Source organism: Misgurnus anguillicaudatus, chromosome 3 (assembly GCF_027580225.2).
Source record: "Misgurnus anguillicaudatus chromosome 3, ASM2758022v2, whole genome shotgun sequence".
NCBI lineage: Eukaryota > Metazoa > Chordata > Actinopteri > Cypriniformes > Cobitidae > Misgurnus > Misgurnus anguillicaudatus.
The window spans coordinates 25,006,350-25,031,392 of record NC_073339.2 but is presented as its reverse complement, the minus strand read 5'-3'; the positions used below and the strand labels follow the sequence as shown (position 1 = coordinate 25,031,392).

The 25,043-nt window shown below is 37.9% G+C and overlaps 1 protein-coding gene across 1 annotated transcript in view; it reads left to right on the top strand.

Moving 5' to 3' along the window:
* LOC141363549 (thrombospondin type-1 domain-containing protein 7B-like) overlaps positions 1 to 25,043 on the top strand; it is a 57,187-nt gene that overhangs the window by 23,247 nt on the left and 8,897 nt on the right. Inside the window, 13 exon segments of the mRNA XM_073866348.1 lie at positions 3,609 to 3,800; positions 8,660 to 8,900; positions 9,697 to 9,812; positions 13,210 to 13,342; positions 13,512 to 13,615; positions 14,022 to 14,213; positions 14,980 to 15,288; positions 17,487 to 17,665; positions 21,841 to 22,004; positions 22,437 to 22,590; positions 22,673 to 22,811; positions 24,003 to 24,118; positions 24,204 to 24,318. Coding sequence (XP_073722449.1) covers positions 3,609 to 3,800; positions 8,660 to 8,900; positions 9,697 to 9,812; positions 13,210 to 13,342; positions 13,512 to 13,615; positions 14,022 to 14,213; positions 14,980 to 15,288; positions 17,487 to 17,665; positions 21,841 to 22,004; positions 22,437 to 22,590; positions 22,673 to 22,811; positions 24,003 to 24,118; positions 24,204 to 24,318 — 2,154 coding nt within the window.

Sequence of the window (25,043 nt, the reverse complement as noted above, 5' to 3'; positions counted from 1 at the left end):
GATCTGACTGCAAGTCTGATATATGTTTACGAGGCAGATCCTGCTATTGATTTCTGACTGCTCACTATAAACAGTTCTGCACCCCTGATGCGCTTTTTAATGCACCGGGTACATAATAACTCTGGGAAATGGTTTCCTGCAACAGTTAGGTGGAAAAACTCCCCGTCTAGCACGGCACAAAGACAATGTAAATAAACCTTTATAAAACAACAGGCAGGATGGTGGTTACAAAGCTCATAAAAGTACATATTAAGAGCACCTTTAGTCGTTTCAGTTTCTTGCACCATTTGTGCATTTACATCTAAGGCAAAAAAATGTGATTCGAAAAGATAGATTTTTTAGAAATGCTGCCCTTCCTGCATCAGAGACGTAATGAAGAAATGAACTATAGCAGCTCGATATCTGATTCTCAGAGGGGATCTGTTTTATTAGTCTATCTTTTCTTTTATCGCACAACAACCTGAAGAACATCTACCAGTTGATTCTGTGCTCGTGTGATCTGTGTCTTTCTGTACGTGCCAAACTGAGAAATAAACCGCATGATTGTTTTTGTGTGAAGATCTTACCGTACAGGATTAGAGGATATACACAAATACGCTTCAAGTTTGTTGATCAGGAAGAAGTGAAGGTTTTTGTGTAATAAAATGGATAGATCTAACTCTGAATCCTGACTGAAAACCGTTGTAAAGAAACACACTGCTGAGAGTACATTTTATTAATGGCAGTGTTTTTTAAACAACAAAATTAAGTGTTATTTAATGGACACTAGGGGTGTCACGGTTCTCCAAATCCTTGATTCGGTTACATTTTCGATTCTAAGGTCACGGTTCGATTTGATTCTCGATTTTGAAAGTACAAAAAAATGCAATGCCATTTTCAGACTAGACTTTTATGAAATATAATATCTGACCTTGAACCAGAAGATGTCCTGCCATTTTAGTCGTGCTGCCAGTGGGAAAATATGGTACACGCACATAGCTGATCAAACAAAACTTCCTGTCAGATGAACATTCCTTTGCACCTTAAAATGCGCTTTTATTACCGTCAGACGAGATTGTGAGACTATACCCCAATAAGTCATGTTTAAATGCTGTTTTCATAACTCTTAAGGGGGTCGCACACCGGACGCACAGTGCCGGGTCGCGTCGAGTCGCGTCTAGGACAACTCAGAGGTATCGTAAACCAGAAGTGCACATTAAATATTGCGAGCTTCGTCAAATAGCGTCTACTTCAAAACTTCAGAATGTTAATCGTTAATGATTTGGGACAAATACAATGTTATTTAATGTTAAACTATGTGAGTGGCGCTCTGTGGCGCAAAAGGGATTTGAGCAACTTCCTGAGTCATAGCTGGACGGTGCGGACAGGCACCACCTGTCGGCGCCGATGTGCGTATACTCATAAAAAGCGATGTGTTCGATTTTTTTAGAACGGCACTGTGCAGCGCTGAGCTGTGCGTCCGATGTGCGACCCCCTTTAAGCAACTGAAATAAGTTGTTGCGAAACTTAAACAGATCTCAGTTCAGAGAAACGATCTGTCCTGGCACAGACGCCATTCTGCTCTGTTCTGATTGAGTTCAGCTGAAGGCGAGAGGCGCGTGCTGTTTTTTGTTTCCCGTGTAAAGAGCAGCTTGCGTGGTGTCTCCTGCATCTGCCATGCTATCTTTTGACTGGCTGTAGCTAGCTAAGTTAGAGGAGGTTGACTCGCAGCACTAAACACGTGTTTTTTTTCCGCTTGGCAAGACGACTGGACGTGACATGGGGTGTGGCAGCATCAACGATTCCATTTTTTAATTCGAAGTTCGAGGTTGTGATTTATTTCGATCGATTTAGATTTAAAATCGTGACACCCTTAATGGACACATTGCTTATCAGGGTTATTATCATCATTATTTTCATTGTTATAATCAATTTAACTGCTTATTAAACATTATTAAGTGGGGGGTTAAAGCTATTTCATGCATTCTGTTTAAAAGTAGGCAAAGTGTCAAAAAAGCAGGACGTGTGGCGAGTATTTCTGTGCCGAATGCACTTCGACAGGGTTCGTACAAGTTTTTCGAACATGAAAGATTTATACCTACACTCTAAAAAACAAACGGTGCTATATAGCACCAAAACTGTTGCTTTGGTCGTAACCATAGAACCATTTTTAGTGCCATATAGCACCGGTGAAGCACCTGTGTAGCACCTGTGTAGAACCATATAGGGGCCATGTAGCACCACTATGGCACCACATATGGTTCTGCGGAGCACTATGTGGTTTTGCGCAGGTGCTTCGCTGGTGCTGTGTGGCGCTGGAAATGGTTCTTCTATGATTGCGGGCAGGGAACCACTTTTGGTGCTATATAGCACCGTTTGTTTTTAGAGTTCTTTTATGGGCAATTTCAGTGCATAAAGTACAGTGGAAGTCCATATATGGGCACTTTAACTAGAATATTGAACGCACACACCAACGAAGAGGTGACACAAAATCAACATCACCAAAAAAGTGTTGTGTTGTGTTGTTTGTTAGGAAAATTTAAGCTTGTTCAGCTTCCCAGTGAACCCGGCATTACAGAAACAATGGATTTAGTATGTTTATTCGCGGTAGCAGCAAAATTGTGCATGTGTGTTTATTTAATGCTGGATTTCATTGAGTGGCAGGCTTTAAGTAAAACTACATCAAATGTCTGTGTTTTGTTGCCGATTAGCGCGTAAATGCATATAATGTAAACGACTTGAACATTTAGTGAATCATAAGTTATCCAGACAATTTAGGTATAATGTTTTGTGTGTGTGCTTGTTCGTGACTTCGCCGTTGTAAGCCTCCAGGAGCTCGAGCTTATTCGGAAAGAATCGGTAGAGCTGATTTGTCTTTTATAAATCGGATAAAACTAAAGACTCTTTGGCTATATGAAGGAGCAGAAACAGCATGGTATATTGCATTAGCAGCACGTAGTTCATTGGTTCGATTTTACACATACTGATAAAATGTATAAATTGATTAACAAACAAATGGACAAAGTATTGATTTGAGGTATGTATGTGAGTTTGAGTAAAGAGACCACCGAAACAAGAAACTAGCAGTGTGGAAGATGTACGAGGTCATGATACAAAAATATCTGACCGCTCAATGCCACCAACCGATCGTCATAAATCATTTCAGAGAGTTGTGTAGTAAGCACTGATATTTTACTGTTAAATTCATTATGGGATGATTATTTTTTAAGCTGTCTGTTAATTACAACTACAGTTGCTTTAATATTGCTCATTCATAGTCTCTGAGGAGGGAACCGAGCAATCACCATGCCTGCTAAACAACTTATTTGCATAATTTTCTACTTTAATTACAGAAAACTGATTGTTCACTGCATTTTTTTATTTTTTCAGTATAATTATTGGAAGATGAAAGAAGTCTGAGATATTTCTGTTATTTAAAAAGCCCTCATAATTTTTACTGGTGTATTAATTGAATATTCCCTTGTATAAAATAGGATGTTAATTGAATACTAATTTACTGAAGAAGAAAATAATCTTGTAACAGGAATCTGAAATAGAAGAAAGAACAGGCTTGTATGTGTTTTTGAAGCTAAATGCATTCAGTCAAAATGTCTTTTTTTGTATAATAGGTGAGTCGGCCCCTAGTGATCGATGCCCAGGTGATTTTCCTCCAGCCCAGCAGACCTGTGAGATGGCCTGTCCTGAAGACTGTGTGCTGGGAGATTGGGGTTCCTGGTCTCCATGTTCACAATCATGTTCCAGTAAACATTTTGAGGGAAGACAGACTCGCTCTCGTCCTATCCTGGCTCTTCCTGGGAAGCGTAGGTTCACACACGTTAAAACATTTGGACTGCAAACATGTACACTATAAAACAGCATTGGTTTAAAAAGGGATTAGCCCTGTCCTTGGGTTGTTATTTAACCTATGCTGGGTTGTTTCAACCCAAAATGCTGGGTTGTTTTAACCCATTGTTGGGTCAAATATAAATATTTGGGTTAATTTAGCTTGTCCCTTTTTGACCTAACACTGGGTTGAAAATAAGTGTGTACTTGCTGATTGTTTAAATGCAAGCTCAACCAAGTGTGCAGCATATTACAACATCATAATCTGTTTTTTACTAGAAACACTGCAAAAAATGATTTTCAAGGAAATAAATTCTTAGTATTTTTGTCTTGTTTTCAGTAAAAATATAAAAAATTCTTACATTAAGATGCTTTTTCTTGATGAGCAATACGACCCAAGAAAATTAGTCTAGTTTTAGACCAAAAATATCAAATTTAAGTGATTTTGTGCATAAACCAAGCAAAAAAAATCTGCCAATGGGGTAAGCAAAAAAAATCTCGAACATTTGTCTTAAACACAAAAAAATTTTGCTTACCCCATTGGCAGTTTTGTTTGCTTGTTTTATGCACAAAATCACTTAAATTTTATATTTATGGTCTAAAAACTAGACTTATTTTCTTGGGCCATTTTGCTCATCAAGAAAAAGCATCTTAATTTAAGAATTTTTACAGTGTAGATATTTATACTGAAAACAAGACAAAACTGCTAATAACATTTTTTCTTGAAAATAATTTTTTGCAGTGTAGTCTACATTTACTGAAAGCTTTATCCACATTGATCCCCGTAATGCACTGCAAAAAATGACTTTCTTACTTAGTATTTTTGTTTTGTTTTCAGTAGAAATATGTAAAAATTCTTAAATCAAGATGTATTTTCTTGATGAGTAAAGCGACTAAGAAAACTATATACAAAAACTATACAATTTAAGTGAATTTGTGCTTGAGACAAGCAAGGTTATCTGCCAATGGTGTGAGAAAAAATCTTGAAATAAGATTTCTTTTTTCTTAAACACTTAATTCAAGCTAAATTTTCTCACCCCATTGGCAGCTATTTTTGGTTGTTTTAAGCACAAATTCACTTAAATTGTATCATTTTTGTCTAAAAACTAGACTTATTTTCTTAGGTCATTTTGCTCATCAAGAAAATACATATCTTTTAGATATTTCTACTGAAAACAAGACAAAAATACTAAGTAAGAAAGTCATTTTTTGCAGCGTGTCTATAAATCTATAGGTATTGTTCACTGTAAAACCTAGCCGTTGGGTTAAATTAACCCAGAAACGGGTTATATTTGAGCCAACTATAGGTTATAGGGTTAAGTTCAGTTTTTTGACCCAAAGCTGGGTGAAAGTACATGATATAAAGATATCCTTTTTACTTAGCACGTTTTTTAACTCTAGACACTCAATTACAGAGTTCATTAGTAAAGTTCAGTCTCTAATCCACTTTTGAAAGTGTATTGTAGATCATTTATTAATCCTTGTCCTGTCATATTTACACGTTTCTTTTATGCTGGTGTCCATTAAGCAGCTCTATCTTTTTAATTATTCATGCTTTATTTATGACTTACTCATAATGGATATGACTTCTAGTTGACCCCATGAACACATGGCCTTTTTACCACAGACATCAATATACTTTTTAAAATGTGTATTTTAGCTTAGGCCTAGAAATATTAAGCTTTATTATTTACATTTATGCATTTGGCAGACACTTTTATCCAAATCAACTTACAATGCCTTTAAGAATACAATTGTATTTGTTAATTTATCCTGTTTTTGATTATCATTTATGGATACGTATAAACAGTGTAATATATTCCTATGCATTTTTCTATGCTATACTGTATTTGTCTGTATTTGTTAATAAAAGTTATGGTGTAGGTTAGGGGTTAATACAGGGGTTTTCTAACTTTTTTGTCAGCCTAACCTCCTTGACCTAAATTATTTTCATTTAAGTAAATATTTGCATGTTTTAATACATTTCTTTTTCATTTGTTTAAAGGTGACATAGAATGATTGAACGGAGTATTTATCCTTGTTCTGTGATGTGACATGTAGACAAAATTTTTTTGTTTGGGTCTGTAATGCCTTAGAAGCTTCCTAAAAACCTCTCTCAGGTAGCTCTATTAGGGTGGGGGATTTTAAACAAGTGGTTTTGCACCTATTTGGCTCCCCCTACTGGCTTAACTTGCAATCTCAGTTCTAATTGGCTGACTTTGGTGCCACTCAAAAAATGTAGCCAATTATTTTAAAGTGGAGGGGCAGTTAGTTGCCTGTGATGTCATACGCATCAGTTTTTCAGATTGGGCTGTTTTCTGGCTGACATTTCTAAAAGAGGAATTTCTATGAGACTGAGATGTTTAGCATATTTAGCACTTTTTGTATGTTTGTGAATGTGGGTAGACTACCATTATTCAACAAAGACAAAATGGTTTTTCATTCTCTGTCCCCTTTAAAGGTTTTTAGCTGTAGTATTTTACATGGTTATTGTTATTATTACCAGTTATTGGATTACCGTATTTCCTGGACTATAAATTGCTTTGGACTATATGTCGCATCAGTCAAAAATTCATTTTGAAAAGGTAAAAACATATATACCGTATTTTCCGGTCTATAAGTCGCACTTTTTTTCATAGTTTGGTTGGTCCTGCGACTTATACTCAGGTGCGACTTATATGTCAAAATTAATTCATACTGACTAACATGAACCAAAAAAAGCATTACCAACTACAGCCACGAGAGGGCGCTATATGTTGCTCTTGTAGCCTACCCCTGAAAAAAACTGTTAACTGAAACATTAAAGGAACAGTATGTAGGATTGTGGCCAAAACTGGTATTGCAATCACAAAACTTGTGGCTAAAACTGGTACTGCAATCACACAACTGGTAGCCAATACACAACATGACAACATAAACATCAGTTGAGGGCTGCAACTCCACTTTTTAAATGACAATATCCTGGCCGAACCCTGTTGTCAGTGATATAAGTATTTGAAATGAAAATTATTTCTTAATGTCTAGTGACATATCAGGGCCATTTTATGATATAATTAATATAAATTTCTTACATACTGTTCCTTTAACTTAAAGACAACAGAGAAAGACTTAACAAACAAAATGCCCCGCAAAAGAAAAATAATTTTCTGAATAAATGCGACTTAAAGTCCAGTGCGACTTATATATGTTTTTTCCTCTTCATGATGAATTTTTTGACTAATGCGACTTATACTCCGGAGCGACTTATAGTCCAGAAAATACGGTAAGACGCACTGGACTATATGTCGCGTTTATTTAGAAAATTATTTCACAAAATCTAAGCGGAAGAACAGACATTTAATCTGGAAAGGCAAGTTATTCAACTAAACAATAGCACAGAACAGCAGGCTGAATAGGTGTCCGTACATGTTAAAGTAACATAAACAGTCTTTTACACGATACACAATAGCATATCGAACATACCTGGGAGGCTGAATAGCCTAAATAAAAACGACAAGCCAAATCAAGTTCAAAAAGGTCCCAAAGTCATTCCGCATCACTGAATCCATTGAATTGCATAAATACAGGAGCAGCATAGAGCGGACTCTCACCGCTGTAGACGTAATAGTTTCTCTTGGTTCATATAAAATTATTTTATGTAAAAGTCGCACCGGAACTTAAGTTCCAGGACCCACCAAACTATGAACAAAGTGTGACTTATAGTCCAGAAAATATGTTAGTTATTTATGATTTAAAGAGCACCTATTGTCCGATTCACGTTTTTAAATTTCCTTTGGTGTGTAAGTGTGTATTAGTACATGTTAATGATATGCAAAAGGTACAAATCCCAAAGTAAACAATGATGCGAGTTATCGTCTCCAACGTAAATCTCTTTTCTTGGGCTACAACAAACACACGGATTGTAGGCAACAGTTTACTTCCTGGGATTGGTGATGTACAAGACCGACTCTATCATAATTCATCCTGCTTCGAACTCACAGCCTGTAAGTTAACTCCTGTTAGCATCCGAATCTTTCAAACATGGCAAGGAGCATCACATTTTCAACTGACGTCAGAGGCATCACAACGTACAGATTAGCTGGCCAATAAGGGACACAAATGCTGCGTCCGAAATCGCCTACTTCACACCACATAGTACGCAAAAAGCAGTAGACGAGGCGAGTAGTATGTCCGAATACATAGTATTCGAAAACAGTATGCGAAAAGTACCCGGATGACCTACTACTTCCGGTTAGATTTTGCAGTGTGCATACGATGGACACTTCACTATCCCATGATGCCCCGGGAGAGGACTTATCCAACGAAGAAGAAGAGGCACGCGGCTGTTTTCGCGCTGAAATGACATGACGTGATGACAACGTATGTCACGTGATGTAGCAACATGGCGGATGTAGTACGTCCGAATCTCATTCATACTACCAGGATTCATACTATAGAGTACCTACTGTTTTAACGCCAAGTAAGTGGGTACTTCATCTAATTCAGTACCTACTATACAGTATGCGGTTTCAGACGCAGCCAGAGCTTTTCAAATCTGTGCGTTTCAGGAAGAGAGTGAAATCTGGAGTTACAAAAAGTCTTACCATAAACCACACAAACACATTCTATTATACCAAATAGCAATAAAATAGGTGCTCTTTAATTGTAATTTATTTTTTTTCATCAACTCGAACCCCAGTTTAGGAGATCCTTTTATAAAGATGAATGTTTACTAATAATGTCTTCAAACACGAAGTATATTTCATAAGTATACACTAGCAGAAGCCTACTTTGCTTTGTTTTAAACTGTTATTAGACGTAAAAGGAACTAAACATATTTCTCTACCGTCGGTTGCAGAAGGTAAGCCATGTTCTCCAGGGTCTGAGCTGGAGCAGTGGAGACCCTGTGGTACAAACCCTTGCACAGTGTATTACTGGGATACTTCATCTTGGGAGCCTTGTATGCCAGACACTATCACAGATGGGAGTGAGAGGAACAGCACAGGCCAGATGGAGAATGAAGACGCCTGCGGCACTGGAGTGCAGATGCGCCAAGTTACCTGCAGAAAAGCTGGCAATGGACATGTTGTACCAAAACGGTAAAGAAACAACTTATACCATACTTACTTGTGTAACTACTCATGTTACAGTCTTTAAATAGGGAAAACATGGAAGCATTTAGTGGCTTCTAATTTCATCTCTGTTTGGATCCTAAGAAATGAATTGGGCTAGGCTAAATGCTAACACATTCACGACGCGCTGTACAAAGATAAAGTGCACGCATTAATTAAAGATAGAAATTTATTAATTTGTCTAAGTTATGGTAAGATCATAGTAAAATATTGAAAAACGGTGGTGTTTTCCTTTAAAGAAAACAAGGTTATATTTTCACAGAACGTTCATTATGTAGGATGAATTTGTGTAGAAAACAGTAATTCGCAAAAAATGACTTGAGCTGGGTTTTTACATGCAGGGTCACGTTGTATCGCTTTAATGTCTCGGTTGTATCTAATAAGCATTGATGAAGTTAAATTAAAAATTCTCATTTCTCTCAAATGTTTTTCCAAAGAACAAGACCTTTTCTTGCATGTCTACTATGTTTCACAAAGTCTTTGATCAATAGCTAGAGATTTTAGTATAAAAACATTCTGTCAAGAGCAGATGATCTGAGTTATTATCCACATTCGTTTTATTGCACTACATTCTTACTGGGTAGTGCAATAACCAAAACAAATTGAGGAAAATAGATCATTTGATAAAGCTTTTACTTTTCCCTTGAAGTCTGTTTAGCAACTAACAAGCAATAAGATTATCCTCTGGGCTCTCTAATAACCTAAATTGAATGGAATTGAAATGTATTAAATTGTGAGTATTTCTGTACTGATTCTGCTTTAGCTGCCCCGAGTCATCTCGTCCCGAATCGATCCGCTCCTGTGTTCTACCTTGCCAAATTGACTGTGTCGTCACACCTTTTAGTGAATGGAGCGCCTGTCCCACATCATGTTTACCAGGTAAACATACAGTCATCTCTTCTGTACACATTTATGCTTTAACCTCAACTGGCACGGTGACAAGCGGCAGTTTTCACTTCATTCTCTTTCGGAGCTGAGCTGCAGGTTTGTGCAAAGGATTGTGGGATTGACATTAGAGTGAAGCATGTGTCAGAAATCTCAAATTTATGCAAATGTGAGATGAAAACACTCGGCGACAGCCAATCATTGTGAGATGCAGCAATGTCTGTCATACTGGTAGATTATCACATCATTGCATGTTGCTATATTTAGTTCAGATTTCAATTCATCTGTAGGCTGTGGCAGCATTATTTCGAATAGGACTCTTCTTCGCAGGGGGAGACCATTACAAAATTAACTATGGTTTTACTACAAACAGGGTTCCCATGGGTCCTTGAAAGTTTGTGAATCTGGGGGAATATTAAGGGCCCTGGGAAGTTTTTGAAAATATACATACATAGGTCATTGAAAGTGCTTGAATCTATTTTATGCAAGAAGTTTTCTGAAAAAAATCCATATTATTCCCTGTGTAGTGTAGGATAATATCATAAAAATTCTAGCCTTTTAAGCTCACATGCTAAACTGTTTGCTTTAAATACTTTTATCTTCTGTATGCGAATGTTGATTGATACCAAAATGCTTTTTTGCATAGTTGTGTTTGACACATGAAAACATCTTGGGTTACATTTGTAACTGGAGGGAAAGAGACGCTGCGTCTCTCTTGCCATACATCCTGCACTTACCCCTGGAGGCGTCCTCAAAGTGTCACCACAGTGATGCAGCGTAAGTTCCTTTGAAAGGGAACTGTAACAATGTATCTTTAAATGTAACACAATGTAACCTTGCTCTCCTTGTCCCCACATTTAGTCCTTGAATTTGAGGGTGTTGGACATGAAAAGTCCTTGAAAGGTTCTTGAATTTGAAGTTAACTAAGGTGTGGGAACCCTGTACAAATACATATAGCTCAGTGGTGGAGCATTGCATTAGCAGCGCAGAAGGTCATGGGTTTGAACCCAGGGAACGTGCATATTGATAAAAATGTATAACTTGTGAATTAAAGTTTCTGCCAAATGCATAAATGTAAACTCAAAACATGCTTACCATAGTTAAACCACAAATTAACAGTGGTTTTGCAAATGGTAATCAATGCAGCGAAAAATGATTTCTACACTTTTACTACACTATAATAAATTCATGGTTCATTTTCATAATTGCAGTAACACAAATGACCCACAAAATGACAAAACATTTGGTGTTTTCTCTTCTAGCTTTTTTTTTTAATTACGTTTTTGCATTTCAAGTCAGCCCTTACAAAAATTAACCATGTTTTATTTTTGTGGTAAAAGTATAGAAAACCATTTTTTTTGGTGTATTAATTATTGATAGCAAAACCATGGTTTCACTACAGTAAGCATGGTTTAACTATGGTTTTAGAACATTTTATTTTGTGGTAACCATGGTTTTACTACAGTTAAAGGGGGCATTTCACAAAATAAATCTTTTGATGTACGTATGTAGGGATGCACGATATATCGGCCGACATATCGTTATCGGCCGATAACTGCTTATTTTTAATGTTATCGGTCTGATAGCAAAATCAGGCCGATAAATGAAAGCCGATAAATGATGGATTATTTTGGTTTGTTGAACCACTTCACTTGCTCATTGCTGGCCATGTGGAGTTTTGATTGGTGCTTTCTGTGACATAGCACGAAGATGACACGTGTTGCGGGCTCAAGTAGAGTAAGCTAGTCTAGCGCAAAGACAAGATGTCCGCGGTCTGGGAGTTTTTCATTGTGAAAATAATATGAATGTTTATCGGCCAATATATATCGGTTATCGGCCCCCAAATATAAAGAGTTATCGGTTATCGGTATCGGCAGAAATTTCCATATCGGTGCATCCCTATACGTATGTAAAGTTTTAGCTCAAAATCTCAGCAAAGATGTGCCATTTTTGAGTGTGTCCTTTTAAATGCAAATGAGTTGATCTCTGCACTAAATGGCAGTGCTGTGGTTGAATAGTGCAGATTAAGGGGCGGTATTATCCCCTTCTGACATCACTAAGGGGGAACCAAATTTCAATTACCTATTTTTTCACATGCTTGCAGAGAATGGTTTGCAAAAACTAAGTAACTTGGTTGATCTTTATTACATTTTCTAGGTGGATAAAAGCACTGTGGGAGCCAATTATAGCACTTAAAGGTGGAAAAGAGGATGTTTGTTTAATACATTTTTGCAATGTTACCTGAAACTGTCTTTACTAAATGATAAAAGACTATTTATTAGGCGCAGTGAAAGTAATAAAATTAATATATGTCATCTGTGCATAAGGTAGGGCCTTATAAACATCAGCCAATCGTTGATGCAATCATCGCAATCGTCATTGGCCCTCTGGCTTGTCAATCACTGCCATTACGTTTCTTGGGAGAGACGTGCGCGCTCCAGTAACGTTACACGAGTGACGCATGCGCATAGCGCATGAAACTCCGTCTTAAGTTTCGGTTTATTTTCATTTTCGCTCCTGCTTTCCTCCTCGAATCTGCACCATGGAAGAGAAGAAACCCGAAGGAGGACGCAAAAGAAAGAGTTTTTAAGTCGCTGAGAAGAGGAGAAAATTGTCAGAAGAATGTTATCTAACCAGAGTCGTTATTGGAGAAACATTTCAACACTGGAGAGCAATGAAGGAACAGAGAGGTGTCAGACGCGCAGGTCGCAAAAATTCTCTTTGACAGGTAACAGTGATTATTCTTTCTTTGTGGAATAATTATTGTTGTACTGTTATTCAGGTATATCGACGTTTTTCTTGTACTGTAGTTGTAAGTGACCAGGCTGCTACACGCTAGTTGAAATGGGAGTAGCGTCGACTGATATAACTTTACGTCTTATGTGTTTATTATCATATCTTTTCACATAATGAATCCACTGACTCGACACAGCATATGCCAGTGGTAAACAAACACTCGTGTTCAAATACTCGTGCATGAGTTATGGAAGGCGTTTCCTAGATATGAGCTGTGAATGAGGGAGGCTGTTCTTGCGCATGCGCTTATTTAAAAAACTCAGTAACGGTCTTTGGATTCTCAGTCGGCGGAAACATCCTCTTTTGCGCCTTTAAACATGGAAAATGTCAGATTTTCATCATATGTCCCCTTTAAAAAAAAAAACATTATTGATTTTCATAAGGGAACGTTTACAGAGTTATTTAGGTGAGTGAGACAAATGCTAAATAATTTTATATAAATTTACTCCGACTGCTATCAACACATATTGCCAAACCTCATGATTACACGAAGGCCTGTTATTTAATATCTTACATTTACAAGGAACTTTATTTTATCCATAGCAAAATATTTCAATGAATAGTCAGGCCTATTTGATCTTCTTCCCTCATCTAGTGAATGGAACGGTCTCAACTCAGTCTCGCCACAGGATCATTATCCAGAAACCTGCTAATGGAGGTCAGGAGTGTCCAGACACTCTTTATGAGGAGAGAGAATGTGAGCCGCCACCTCTGTGTCCAGTTTACAGGTAAAAAACCCTTTCCTGTCCAATACAAACATGATCAGGGAAAACATAAACACTTCTGTCCATGCAGTAGTACATCATGCTGATATAAACTACCACTAGATATAATTATTACTACATTTTTATGATGTAACTGGACATCCAAACCCCATCACATGTTGTTTTCTGGCAGATGGCAGACCCACCGCTGGCATCAGTGCATTCTGGTACCCGATTCGGTGAGACATGCTGTGGGCGGACCCACAGAGCCATGCGGGATTGGCTTAGAGTTAAGAGGTAGGTAACAGATTTATTGTTTTTTACATGAGATTTGACTGCATGAAGGAACTCCCTTCTGTGTATAGACAGTTGTAAAAATGCATCTTTTAGCACTGCTTGGACATTTCAGTCCACTTAAAATCTCCTGCTGGGACATGTAAATTAAAAGGCCTATCACCGAACAGCAGGGATTCATTCGAAGTGAGTTTCAGCATCCAGCAAAACCTACAGTAACCCAGGCAACTGAAATATGGGTACCAGCATCTAAAAATCTGAGAGCAGGACAGACGGGCATGAAGTCAGTTTCAAGAAAAAAATAATTATTTCTTTAACTTGAGCATATTGGGTTACATTCATGAATCTCATCTCATGAATTTTGTCTTTCTCACCCTCTGTTTATTTCACATCACCTTCCCATCTGAAGACGTTACGTGTGTCGGTGCGGATGATGCTGCAGCAGATATTTCCGACTGTATGAGGTGGGCAGGTGTGATGCCCTTACAGGTGAGGGAGTGCCGGGTGCCATGTAAGAACGAATGCACCTTCACTTCCTGGAGCAAATTTACCCAGTGCCAAGGCTGTGGTAGTTGGCGTACCCGAAACCGATCCTTGATAGGTAAAATTTTTGTACATTCAGGGTCCAGAATTCATTTTATATTCATTTTAATAAATGCAATATGGCCCAGCTTGTTAGTTAACTACGGCTCTGTGTAGTAAATGCCGCTCCATCTAAGATTTGGTGATGGCCATTTACTACTAATCAAGAAAGCGGCTTTACTGACGAGATGCACGTGACATTTGCATGCATCCCTAAATAAAATATTTCAAAGGGGACATTTCACAAGACTTTGGTGTCTCCAGAGTACGTATGTGAAGTTCTAGCTGAAAATATCATACAGATAATTTATTATAACATGTTAAAATTGCCACTTTGTAGGTGTGAGCAAAAATGTGCCGTTTTGGTTGTGTCCTTTTAAATGAGCTGATCTCTGCACTTTATGGCAGTGCCGTGGTTGGATAGTGCAGATTAGAGGGCGGTATTATCCCCTTCTGACATCAGAGGGGGAGCCAAATTTCAATGACCTATTTTTTCACATGCTTGCAGAAAGTCGTTAACCAAAACTAAGTTACTGGGTTGATCTTTTATACATTTTGTAGGTTGATAGAAGCACTGGGGACCCAATTATAGCACTTAAACATGGAAAAAGAAAAAAATTCATGATATGTCCCCTTTAAATTAAGTTACGAGGTTTTTTTCAGATTTGGCACTTGCAGTGGTTAACTTTGGACCCTATAAACACCTGTAAAATGTTTTTCATCCTGCCCTTATCACTTATCTAACTTTTCCACTTTTCTCTCCCCCTCCCCACACAAACTTTCAGGTCGCAGTAAAAAGCGCTGGCGTTGCCAGCAGAAAGAGTTGTTTCCGCTCCAGGAGAAAGAAGCCTGCCCCTGTTCTGAGTTTTACACCCAACCTCAGGGTCCCTGGTCGCCCTGTTTGCTCCATCCAATAAAACATCAGGCTGGGCATCCTTTCCTCCAAGGAGTTTACCAGGAAGGCCAAAAGGCGGTCCAGGACTGGCAAGCTCAAAGAAAGAAGAGCGAGTGTGGAGCTGGCAAGCGTTATAGAGCCCTGGCCTGTCTGGATCAGAAGGGACGATTGGTGGAACCACATCTCTGTAGCAGCTTTGGTGATTTACGAGTTTTTATATCGTATTTATATATTAATAAGGGATATGTATACATATTTCTTCATTTCAGATGTCTAGTGTTAAAGGCAGGATAAGCAGGAATTTTCTAAAAACTTTTTTACAAATTTGTTTAAACTGTCTTTATATACCAATACATAAGTAAAATGTAAGTACTCTGAAAAAGAGAGTACAAAACTTGAGTGTCTGTAGACCTCTCATGACTGTTTTAAACACAGCTCATTATTTCCATTAGAGACGAAACAAATGATTGGCTTACGTGACTATCACTCTCTCTCGCGACCATGGCACCACCCCTGTTGCTACGGGATCTGCCCACACATGCGCACACCTGATTGATTTGAACGTGCACGAGGCACTCTAGGAAGAGCAAAAGTACGTCAGAGAAAGAGCATTCAGAACTCACAGTACCTGCATATGCAGTCAGCGAAGGCAAATGAGGCAAAAAAAGGAATAAATGAAGAAATCTAACGAGAATAAATACTGCGTGGCTTTTCCTCGAGTCAACGATGCGGTAGCGGTATTGTCTCCGGTGTGTAGTCCTCATCAGAGTCAACAATGCTTTCATCACGGAAACTCTTCCATGCAAAACACTGTATATTTTATGAATCTTCCACGAAATTCACCTTCATCACAGTGTACTGATGGTAATAAAAAAACTTGTGTCAGGGGAATCTGTTTTTAGCTTTGACTTATAATATAACTAGCTCGTTTGTTACCGAATCAAACAACATATATTTTAAACTTTACCAGTATCGATATGCTAGCTTAATAAAAGCCATCCTATTTGTTTATATTCATAGTGATAAAGTTAGGTGTATTATTACATGTGATTCTGACATAATGTTACTACATGCACCGCGCTCCTTCCTCTCCGCTCGTCTCAGGTAAATGCTTCTACCAGCAGAGCGGGACAGCATAGCGTGTTCATGTGTTTCGGGGGCGTGGCTTTAGAAGAAACCCAGAAGGGAGGGGTGGAGTGAATGGAAAAATGAGCTGTGTTTAAAACATTCGTGGGAGGTGTACAGACACTCGATTTTATGCTCTCTTTTTCAGAGTACTTACATTTTACTTATGTATTGATATATAAAGACAGTTTAAACAAATTTGTAAAAAAAGTTTTTTTAGATAATTCCTGCCTATTCTGCCTTTAAAGGGATAGTTCACCCAAAAATGAAAATAATGTCATTAATGACTCACCCTCATGTCGTTCCAAACTTGTAAGACCTCCGTTCATCTTCAGAACACAGTTTAAGATGTTTAAGATTTAGTCTGAGAGCTTGTTGACCCTTCATTGAAAATCTACATACGGTATACTTTCCATGTTCAGAAAGGTAATAAAAACATCATCAAAGTAGTTCATGTGACATCAGTGGGTCAGTTAGAATGTATTGAAGCATCAAAAATACATTTTGGTCCAAAAATAATAAAAATTATAACTTTATTCAGCATTGTCTTCTCTTCCGCGTTTGTTTTGAAGCACACACGCGAGACTAAAGTCACATGACTGCAGTGACATGTTTGCAATTTTTTTCAAACTTACAGTGTGCGTCTCCCTCAGTCTGTAAACGAAGCCCAGGCGCACAAAAAAAACTGCTGGGGCGCACCAGATAACACGTCAGCTGTGACGTACTTCATCCACGTCACTGCAGTCACGTGACTTTAGTCTTGCGATGCACTTCACAACAGACGCGGAAGAGAAGACAATAATGAATAAAGTCGTAATTTTTGTTATTTTAGGATTAAAATGTATTTTCGATGCTTCAACACATTCTAACTGACCCACTGATGTCACATGGACTACTTTGATGTTTTTATTACCTTTCTGGACATGGACAGTATACCGTATGTAGATTTTTAATGAAGGGTCAACAAGCTCTCTGACTAAATCTAAAACATCTCAAACTGTGTTCTGAAGATGAACGGAGGTCTTACAAGTTTGGAACGACATGAGGGTCATTAATGACATTATTTTCATTTTTGGGTGAACTATCCCTTTAAAGAAGGCTTGTATGTAGTATGTCTATGATGCAATGTTAAGGTCTTGAGTTCAATTTCCAAATCACTTTGGATAAAAGTTAAATGTAATTATAATATTATAAATGTTGTCATGCAGAGCCACTGTAAATTGTAACAATGCATTGCAGGCACATTTTTAAGTGACATATTTGATTTTACAGGTTATGAAGAGGAAGTCTGTCACGTGCCTTGTTCTACAGACTGTAGGTTAAGTGAGTGGTCTAACTGGTCCACCTGCAGCGCCTCTTGTGGTGGAGGTGTGAAAGTTCGCTCTCAGTGGCTACGAGAAAAACCTTTCAATGGAGGCCGACCCTGCCCGCAACTCAATTACAAAAATCAGGTGAGAGACTTTTTTTGTGCGTGTGTCTGTGTGATATTTGTCTTTTTTATATTTTTTAATTAGCAAATTAGAAAAAATACAAACGATGTACCTTAAAGACCTTTTTGCTTGCTAATACAGCTGCTCATTTAAAGCAGCCATGAGTAAAAGCCACATACATGTGTGTTCATGTCTGTATTGTTTTCAAACATTCCCAAATATCTTGAACTGTGGATGTGAGTCACGGCGGATGTGGCAGTGTGTGTAAACCTGATTCATTATTCATTTGGCCTGGGTTTTGGTTGCTCCCTAGTCTGCCCTCTTTCATGCCCTTCCTCAATGTTTCTCAACCACATTCTGTTCCACTAAGTCAAGATTGTAGAGGACAGAGATCTACAGGGATTGAAGCTCTTATCCCCCTCAGCATTTTGCTGGTTTGACCTGTATTTCACTTTCTTTATTTTATATTCCATCTGGGCAAGTATAGTAAAAATTAAAGTTTTATTGAGTCCGCAAGCGTTTCCTTAAGCTCATTTTCACTCATAGAAATAAGACAGTAGATAACCTAGCTGAAGTACAGACCTAAAAGTTAGACAAAAAACTATATATTTTATTTTCACTTCTTTCCTTTATTTTATTTCTCTTTCCTGTTTTCCCCCCATTGTCTCTATTGCGGTTTGGCTGCTGGTCATGTATTGCTGATCTGAATGTCTACAAAGGCTCAGGTGAGTTTACCGTTGTGTGTGAGTGGGAAGGCACACATTAGCTACGTTTACATGCAACCAAATAATCCGTTTTTAATCGTAATGATTGATTAAAGGAAAACCCCACCGTTTTTCAATATTTTACTATGTTCTTACCTCAACAAATTAATACATACATATATTTTTTCTTTTAATCTTTGTACAGTGCTATGAATGTGTTAGCATTTAGCCTAGCCCCATTCATTCCTAAGGATCCAAACAGGGATGAATTTAGAAGCCACCAAACACTTCCATGTTTTTCCTATTTAAAGACATGAGTAGTAACACAAGTATGGTGGCACAAAATAAAACATGGCTATTTTTTAAACGGATAAAAGAGTACTTAGCGAGGTCGAAGTGCTGCAAGCTAAGTGCTCTTCCACCATACAATACAGTTCTAATTTTTTATCCGCTTAAATCGCCACATTTTATTTTGTGCCACCATACTTATTCGTGTAACTACTCATACAGTCTTTAAATAGGGAAAACATGGAAGTGTTTGGTGGCTTCTAAATTTATCCCTGTTTGGATCCTAAGGAATGAATGGGGCTAGGCTAAATGCTAACAAATTCACAAAGCATTTTACAAAGATGAAGTGCACGCATTAAAAAAATATATGTTTGTATTAATTTGTCTAAGTTGGGGTAAGAACATAGTAAAATATTGAAAAACAGTGGTGTTTTCTTTAAATTGGATTAAAAAGCCTTCATGCAAACACTTTAATCGATACGATTGAGGTCGATTGGATGCAAATTTTGATTGTACTGAAAGGGGTGGTATAGTCCGATCTGTGATACGCATGTAAACGCATGAATCATAGCATTTTCTCAATCGGGTGAAAAAGTACCTTCTGCATATGTGCAAAACAATTGTGCTAAAATTCACGTCTTATATTAACCTCATATTTACGTATCACATAATTCTCGTCACAGAAAACATGCAGTAGCAAGGCAGTGGCAACACGCATTATTAAGGTAATGGGGTCACGCGCCTTACATTCTGCAGCGTTCGTGTGTTCTTTCATAATATTAGGCTATAAAGCAATAAAATAGGTTTGTGCCTTTCGAAAATTGTGTTTTCATTGCTTATATCTGAAAAGTTCTTAATAACAACTTTCTCCAAAAACAGCTTTGTACATTTATCCAGAGATAAAGCGTGAACTTGACGAGAAATGCTGTGCGCAGCATGACGTTGCCAAGTCCCCTGCTTTTTTTCGAGTTTAGATTTGGGCTACTGTTTAAACTGTTTTCATGAGTTGTTTTATTTCTGCGGGTTAAAGATGAAAGGATTTCGTTCATTAGTTATTGGCATTTCAATTGGAATGTTTTGATGCGTGAATCTGGCAACCCTGGCTTTGCACTTGCGCAGATGTTCGGTTCGGATTATATAGAATGTACATGTAAACGAACATTTTAATCAGATTGCAATGTTTAGGGTGCATGTAAACCTTATTGTCGTAAACTTCAATCAAATTAAATTCAGTCGGATTGACTAAATTTTGTGCATGTAAACATAGTGATTGACATTTGTGACCCTGGACCACAAAATAAGTCATAAGCAGCACAGGTATATTTGTAGCAATGGCCGAAAATACATTGTACAAGTCAAAATTATCATATTTTGTGCCAAAAATCATATTAAAGGTGCAGTTTGTAAATTTAAGCGCCAACTAGTGGTGAGGTTGCGAATTGCAACTAACGGCTTAAGGGCGATTTATAGTCGTGCGTAGGTTCTACGCCGTAGCTACGGCGTAGGGTATCCGTAGCCTGTGCGTAGCTCTGCGTAGCCTGGCGCGCACCTCGCAAAATTTTTAACAGCGCGTCAGTTCTACGCGGACCGCAAGCGCTGTGATTGGTCCACCAGAACCCCTCCCGTCAAGTAAAAAAACTGCGTCAAAGGTATTTCCGTTTGCAACGGTGAAAACAAAGAATGGCCAAGTTGAGGAGTGATTTAACTCAGACTGCAACAAAAGTCGCTGTTTATTTATTTCCATCATTGCTGGTCTTCTCAAATCATACACAACAAGTTGCTATTTCTTCTTCGTTTGTGGGTTAACTTGCCCGGTTTCTTCTTCTCTGACGGTCGCCCTGCTACTGTGGTTACACGCGTGGATACTGCCTACCAGCGGTCACGCGTGTGTTTGCACGTCGACGCGGAGGACGACCCAAAAGTATAAATGAAAACCGACGCGGAACCTATGCCGTCGCGGCTACGCGGTAGGACCTACGCACGACTATAACGAGCCCTTTAGTCCTCTGTTCACCCCTCGCTTTTAAAACACATAGAGAAGCTACGGTAGCCGCCACCGGACAAACATGTCATCGTCAGAGACAACTTAGTAAAAAAAAATTGTCCATTACGTGCTTCTGTAGAAAAATGGGGGCACAAAAAGCCGACTTCCATGTAAGAGGACCCTCTGTGTATGTAGATAAAAATGGCTCGTTCTAAGGTAATAAACACATAATGGTTCATTATGAAAGGTCCTTATACACCCTTGATAATATAGTTTTGTATATTATTTTGCATTTCTATCAAGAGATGCTTCTAAAAATTACACACTGGACCTTTAAGTAATGATCATGTTTCATGAAGATATTTTGTAAATATTTCAAATTCAAAAATGTATTTATAGTAATATGTGTTGCTAAAGACTTCATTTGGATAAACTCTAACTTTCCCCGCCATTAATGAGCTATCTCGTCAATTAAGAGAAAACATTTGCATTAAAAAAAAACGTGTACCTGATGACGTTTTATGTTAATCTGTAATATAGCAATTATCCACTAAGATGGCGCACTTACCCAATTTATAAAAAAACTGATGCAAAAAATTATTCACTAATTTTAAACTCTGTGTATGTTTTGATAATCATTCTGAATCTGATCTCTAACAAAATTCCTTCACAAAAATGCTATTATTTTTTGCTATTAATTTTTTTTTAAGAAAAATACCCATATTTAAGAGTTTATAAGCAAAGAAAAAATATAGATGGGATGAAACGTTTTTTTCCTCGTTTTGTTTGTTTGTTTGTTTGAAGGCAGAGAGTCTGTTCTTTCATTTGATATATTTGTATGTTGATATATTTTCAGAAGAAAATTTTCCTTGAAGGCATTTTTTGAAACGTTTGTGAAAAACACAAAAAATGCTGGTGGGCAACTTTTCAAATAAATGGCTGGCGGGGAATGAGTTAAAGGCGATTTTCTCAATATTTCGATTTTTTCACCCTCAGATTCCAGATTTTTAAATAGTTGTATCTCAGCCAAATATTGTTATATCCTAACAAACCATACATCAATACTTCTATTTATGTATAAATAAAAAATTATATATGGTTTTGTGGTCCAGGGTCACATATTATCTTTATTCACACATACACACACAAACCCACATGCATGCCTAAATAGATACCTGTATGCTTTTTTAGTTAAAGACAGTTTTGTTGTGTGTTATCAGGTGTCTGAGGTACTGCACTGTTATTCTCAGTGCAGTCAGTATATATGGGACGTGACCTTCTGGTCCATGTGCATCATCCACCCTATAAAGACTAACAATGCATCACTCAACACAACACCAGGCCAGCCTATATGTGGAGAAGGCCTACGGACCCGCAAAATCCGGTGAGACTCAAGTCATCAAAATAGTTAATAATAATCCATTATTTCGTTAAAGAGAAGAGTTGTCTCTTCGGTGAGTAATAAAAACTTTTATTATGTTTCCTTTGTGGTAAAGCAGCTCGATATGTTGTATTGTGTTTTACCATTGTGACGCAGCAAAATTGTCTCGTAAGTCAGCGTTCAAAACAGAGCAGAGGTCACAGTAGTGCCAAATAGATTCATGGGGTCATAACTCTGCTTCAAAAGATAAGGGAGGTCATAACTCTGCCCTTCAGACTGAAGTGAAGTCAGAGAGGATAATGGGATTGCAAAAATAGTCATAACTGAGCATTGAATATTTTTGGCCCTGATTTAATAGTTTCTTTCTCATTGAATAGTTAAAAAAACTAAATTTCCTTTATAAGACCTTAACATTTCTCAGTCTCTGACTGACAGCTGTGTGAAAATGGGAGGACAGAACCCGGATGAGAGTGTGGACGACTCGCTGAGTGACCAAGAGGAGCAGCCAATCACAGCTGAGAGCTGTTTACTGCCTTGCCCCACCCACTGTGTGACCTCAGAATGGAGCCAATGGACCAAATGTTCTGTGGTGAGTTCAACTGATGTATAGACAGATAATGAAGAAATGTCCTGTAGTGATTAAATGATTTTAACTAGTTATGTTCCTGTAGGATTGTAATGATGGTGATTTGAGGTGGAGGAGTCGAATTGTGTTGAGATGGCCAGAAGGAGATCACATCTGCCCAGATCTAAACCAAACTCAACCCTGTAACAATGTCAACTGTCTTAAATACTCATATGTATATTCAGGTACTGCATTCACAAGATTAACACATCCTGATTCAAAATGTGTCCTAGCCACAATATAGCATATAGGGAGTAATGTGTGGGTCAGATATCATTATACACAATGAAAACCACATTTAGATTTATAGATAATCTAAAAGCAAAATAAATAAGCTTTATGGTTTGTTTTGTGATAGGATAATATTTGGACAAGATACAACTATTTCAAGATCTGGAATTTTAAGGTGCAAAAAATCTAAATATTGAGAAAATCACCTTAAAAGTTGTCCAAATGAAGTCCTTAGTAACACATATTACTAATGATAAATACATTTTTCTATATATTTACGGTAGGACATTTTGGAACTTGATCTTTATTTAACATCCGAATGATTTTTGGCATAAAAATGTATAATTTGACCCATACGATGTATTGTTGGCTTTTGCTACAAGTATACTGTACCCGTGCGACTTATGATTGGTTTTGTGGTCCAGGGTCACAAGTGTCCCCAGATGTGGGGATCGCACAAGGAAAACAGTAAATAATCAGTGGCGGCTCATGACTGCTCTTCCGAGGGGCGCAAATTCAAAATATGTGTTCGAAGTGCATCACGTGTTTTAAAATAAGTGCCTGCTGCACATGCGTCAAAACCGTTTATGATAAAAGAGACGCTCACGTTCACAAAATACACGCAAGACATTCCCTTAACAGTAAACTCTAATTACACATGAGATTATGCGAATATCTGTCAAACTCGAGCGTCTCTTTTATCATAAAACCCTTCTGCGTCTGCAGCAGGCACTTATTTTGACAAGACACGTGATGCACATAGGTTCACTCGAAGCGCAGAACACATATTTTGAAATTACGACCCACACACATGACGGGCTACATAAATGTTATGACGAACTTTGCATCGTGCGCCCTTTAAAAAAGAAGTCATCGGTCGCCACTGTAAATAATGTTTAAAATAATATCTGAAAATGTAAGAAATTTTAGGGTTAGGGACAGAAAATATGATTACTTCAGTATAAAACTGCTAGTCGTGGCATATCGACTAATAACAAGTCCATGGCAAATCTCTACTACATTCTAAGATTGTTCTGTTGTTTCATCCCAAGGTTTGGTGTCCAGCGTTTGGACAAATTCTGGGTTACATTAACCTAGAAAATAAGTATAGGATATAAAAACAAATATGTGTATGTGTTTTACAGACTGGAGTAGCTGTCAGATAGGTGAAAATGCAGTATGCGGCAGGGGGATTAAGACGCGACTCCTGAACTGTGTCCGCAGTGATGGAAAGCTGGTGGAACTGAGCATGTGCAAAGAGGTGCTCAATATTTTTTATTAATATACTGAGATGATAAAACTTCAACAGAACTGTACTTACTTTACTATTTCTTCTTTTTTTCTAGTTGGGTCCATCACGAGGAAAGCTGTCTGCCCCATGTGAGGTGGGCTGTCCTGTAAACTGCCTGCTTACAGAGTGGTCCAACTGGTCGGAATGTTCACACACCTGTGGAAATCAAAGTACAATCTCTATTTGTTTTAATCTTCCACTGGTTTATTTATTACATCCATTGAGATTAAAAAACTGACATCTTAGTTGAATAACGGTAGTCTACCCGCATTCACGAACATACGAAAGTGCTAGACATTCTGAACATCTCTATTTTATAGAAATTCCTCCTCTGGATATTTCTCTGCCAGAAAATGGACCAATCTGAACAACGGATACATATTACGTAAAATGCATCTCAGCCCCCCCCCCAAATTTCTGAGAGAGGTTTTTAGGAAGCTTCTAAGGCATTACAGACCCAACCAAAATTCGAAGTCAATTGTGTAGTGGACAGTTTTCTGACATATGGTGCCGACGCACTTCGACGACCCGAAATCGTATCCCTGCACAAGGTCCTTTGCCAATCCTGTACCCATCTCTCCACCCTATGCTTTCCCGTTTTCTCCTGACAGACTGTCTAACAAATAAATGCAAAAATGGCCCATTTTTTTTTCTTTTATCCTGGAAAAGTCATAAATGGCTAAAGCAAAATCTGATTGGCACAGGTCCCATTACCCCATATTGTGATACAAACGCCTCTCTTGCAGTTTTGTTTATGTGCACATGTATCAGTGTGTGAAAGATAAACGTCACAAATGGAAATGAGTGTAAAGTAATGCATAAAAGTCTGTCCTCGACTCGTGCATTTGACAGAGAAACTGAAAAACTTATGTTACATTTACAGGTTTTGCAGACT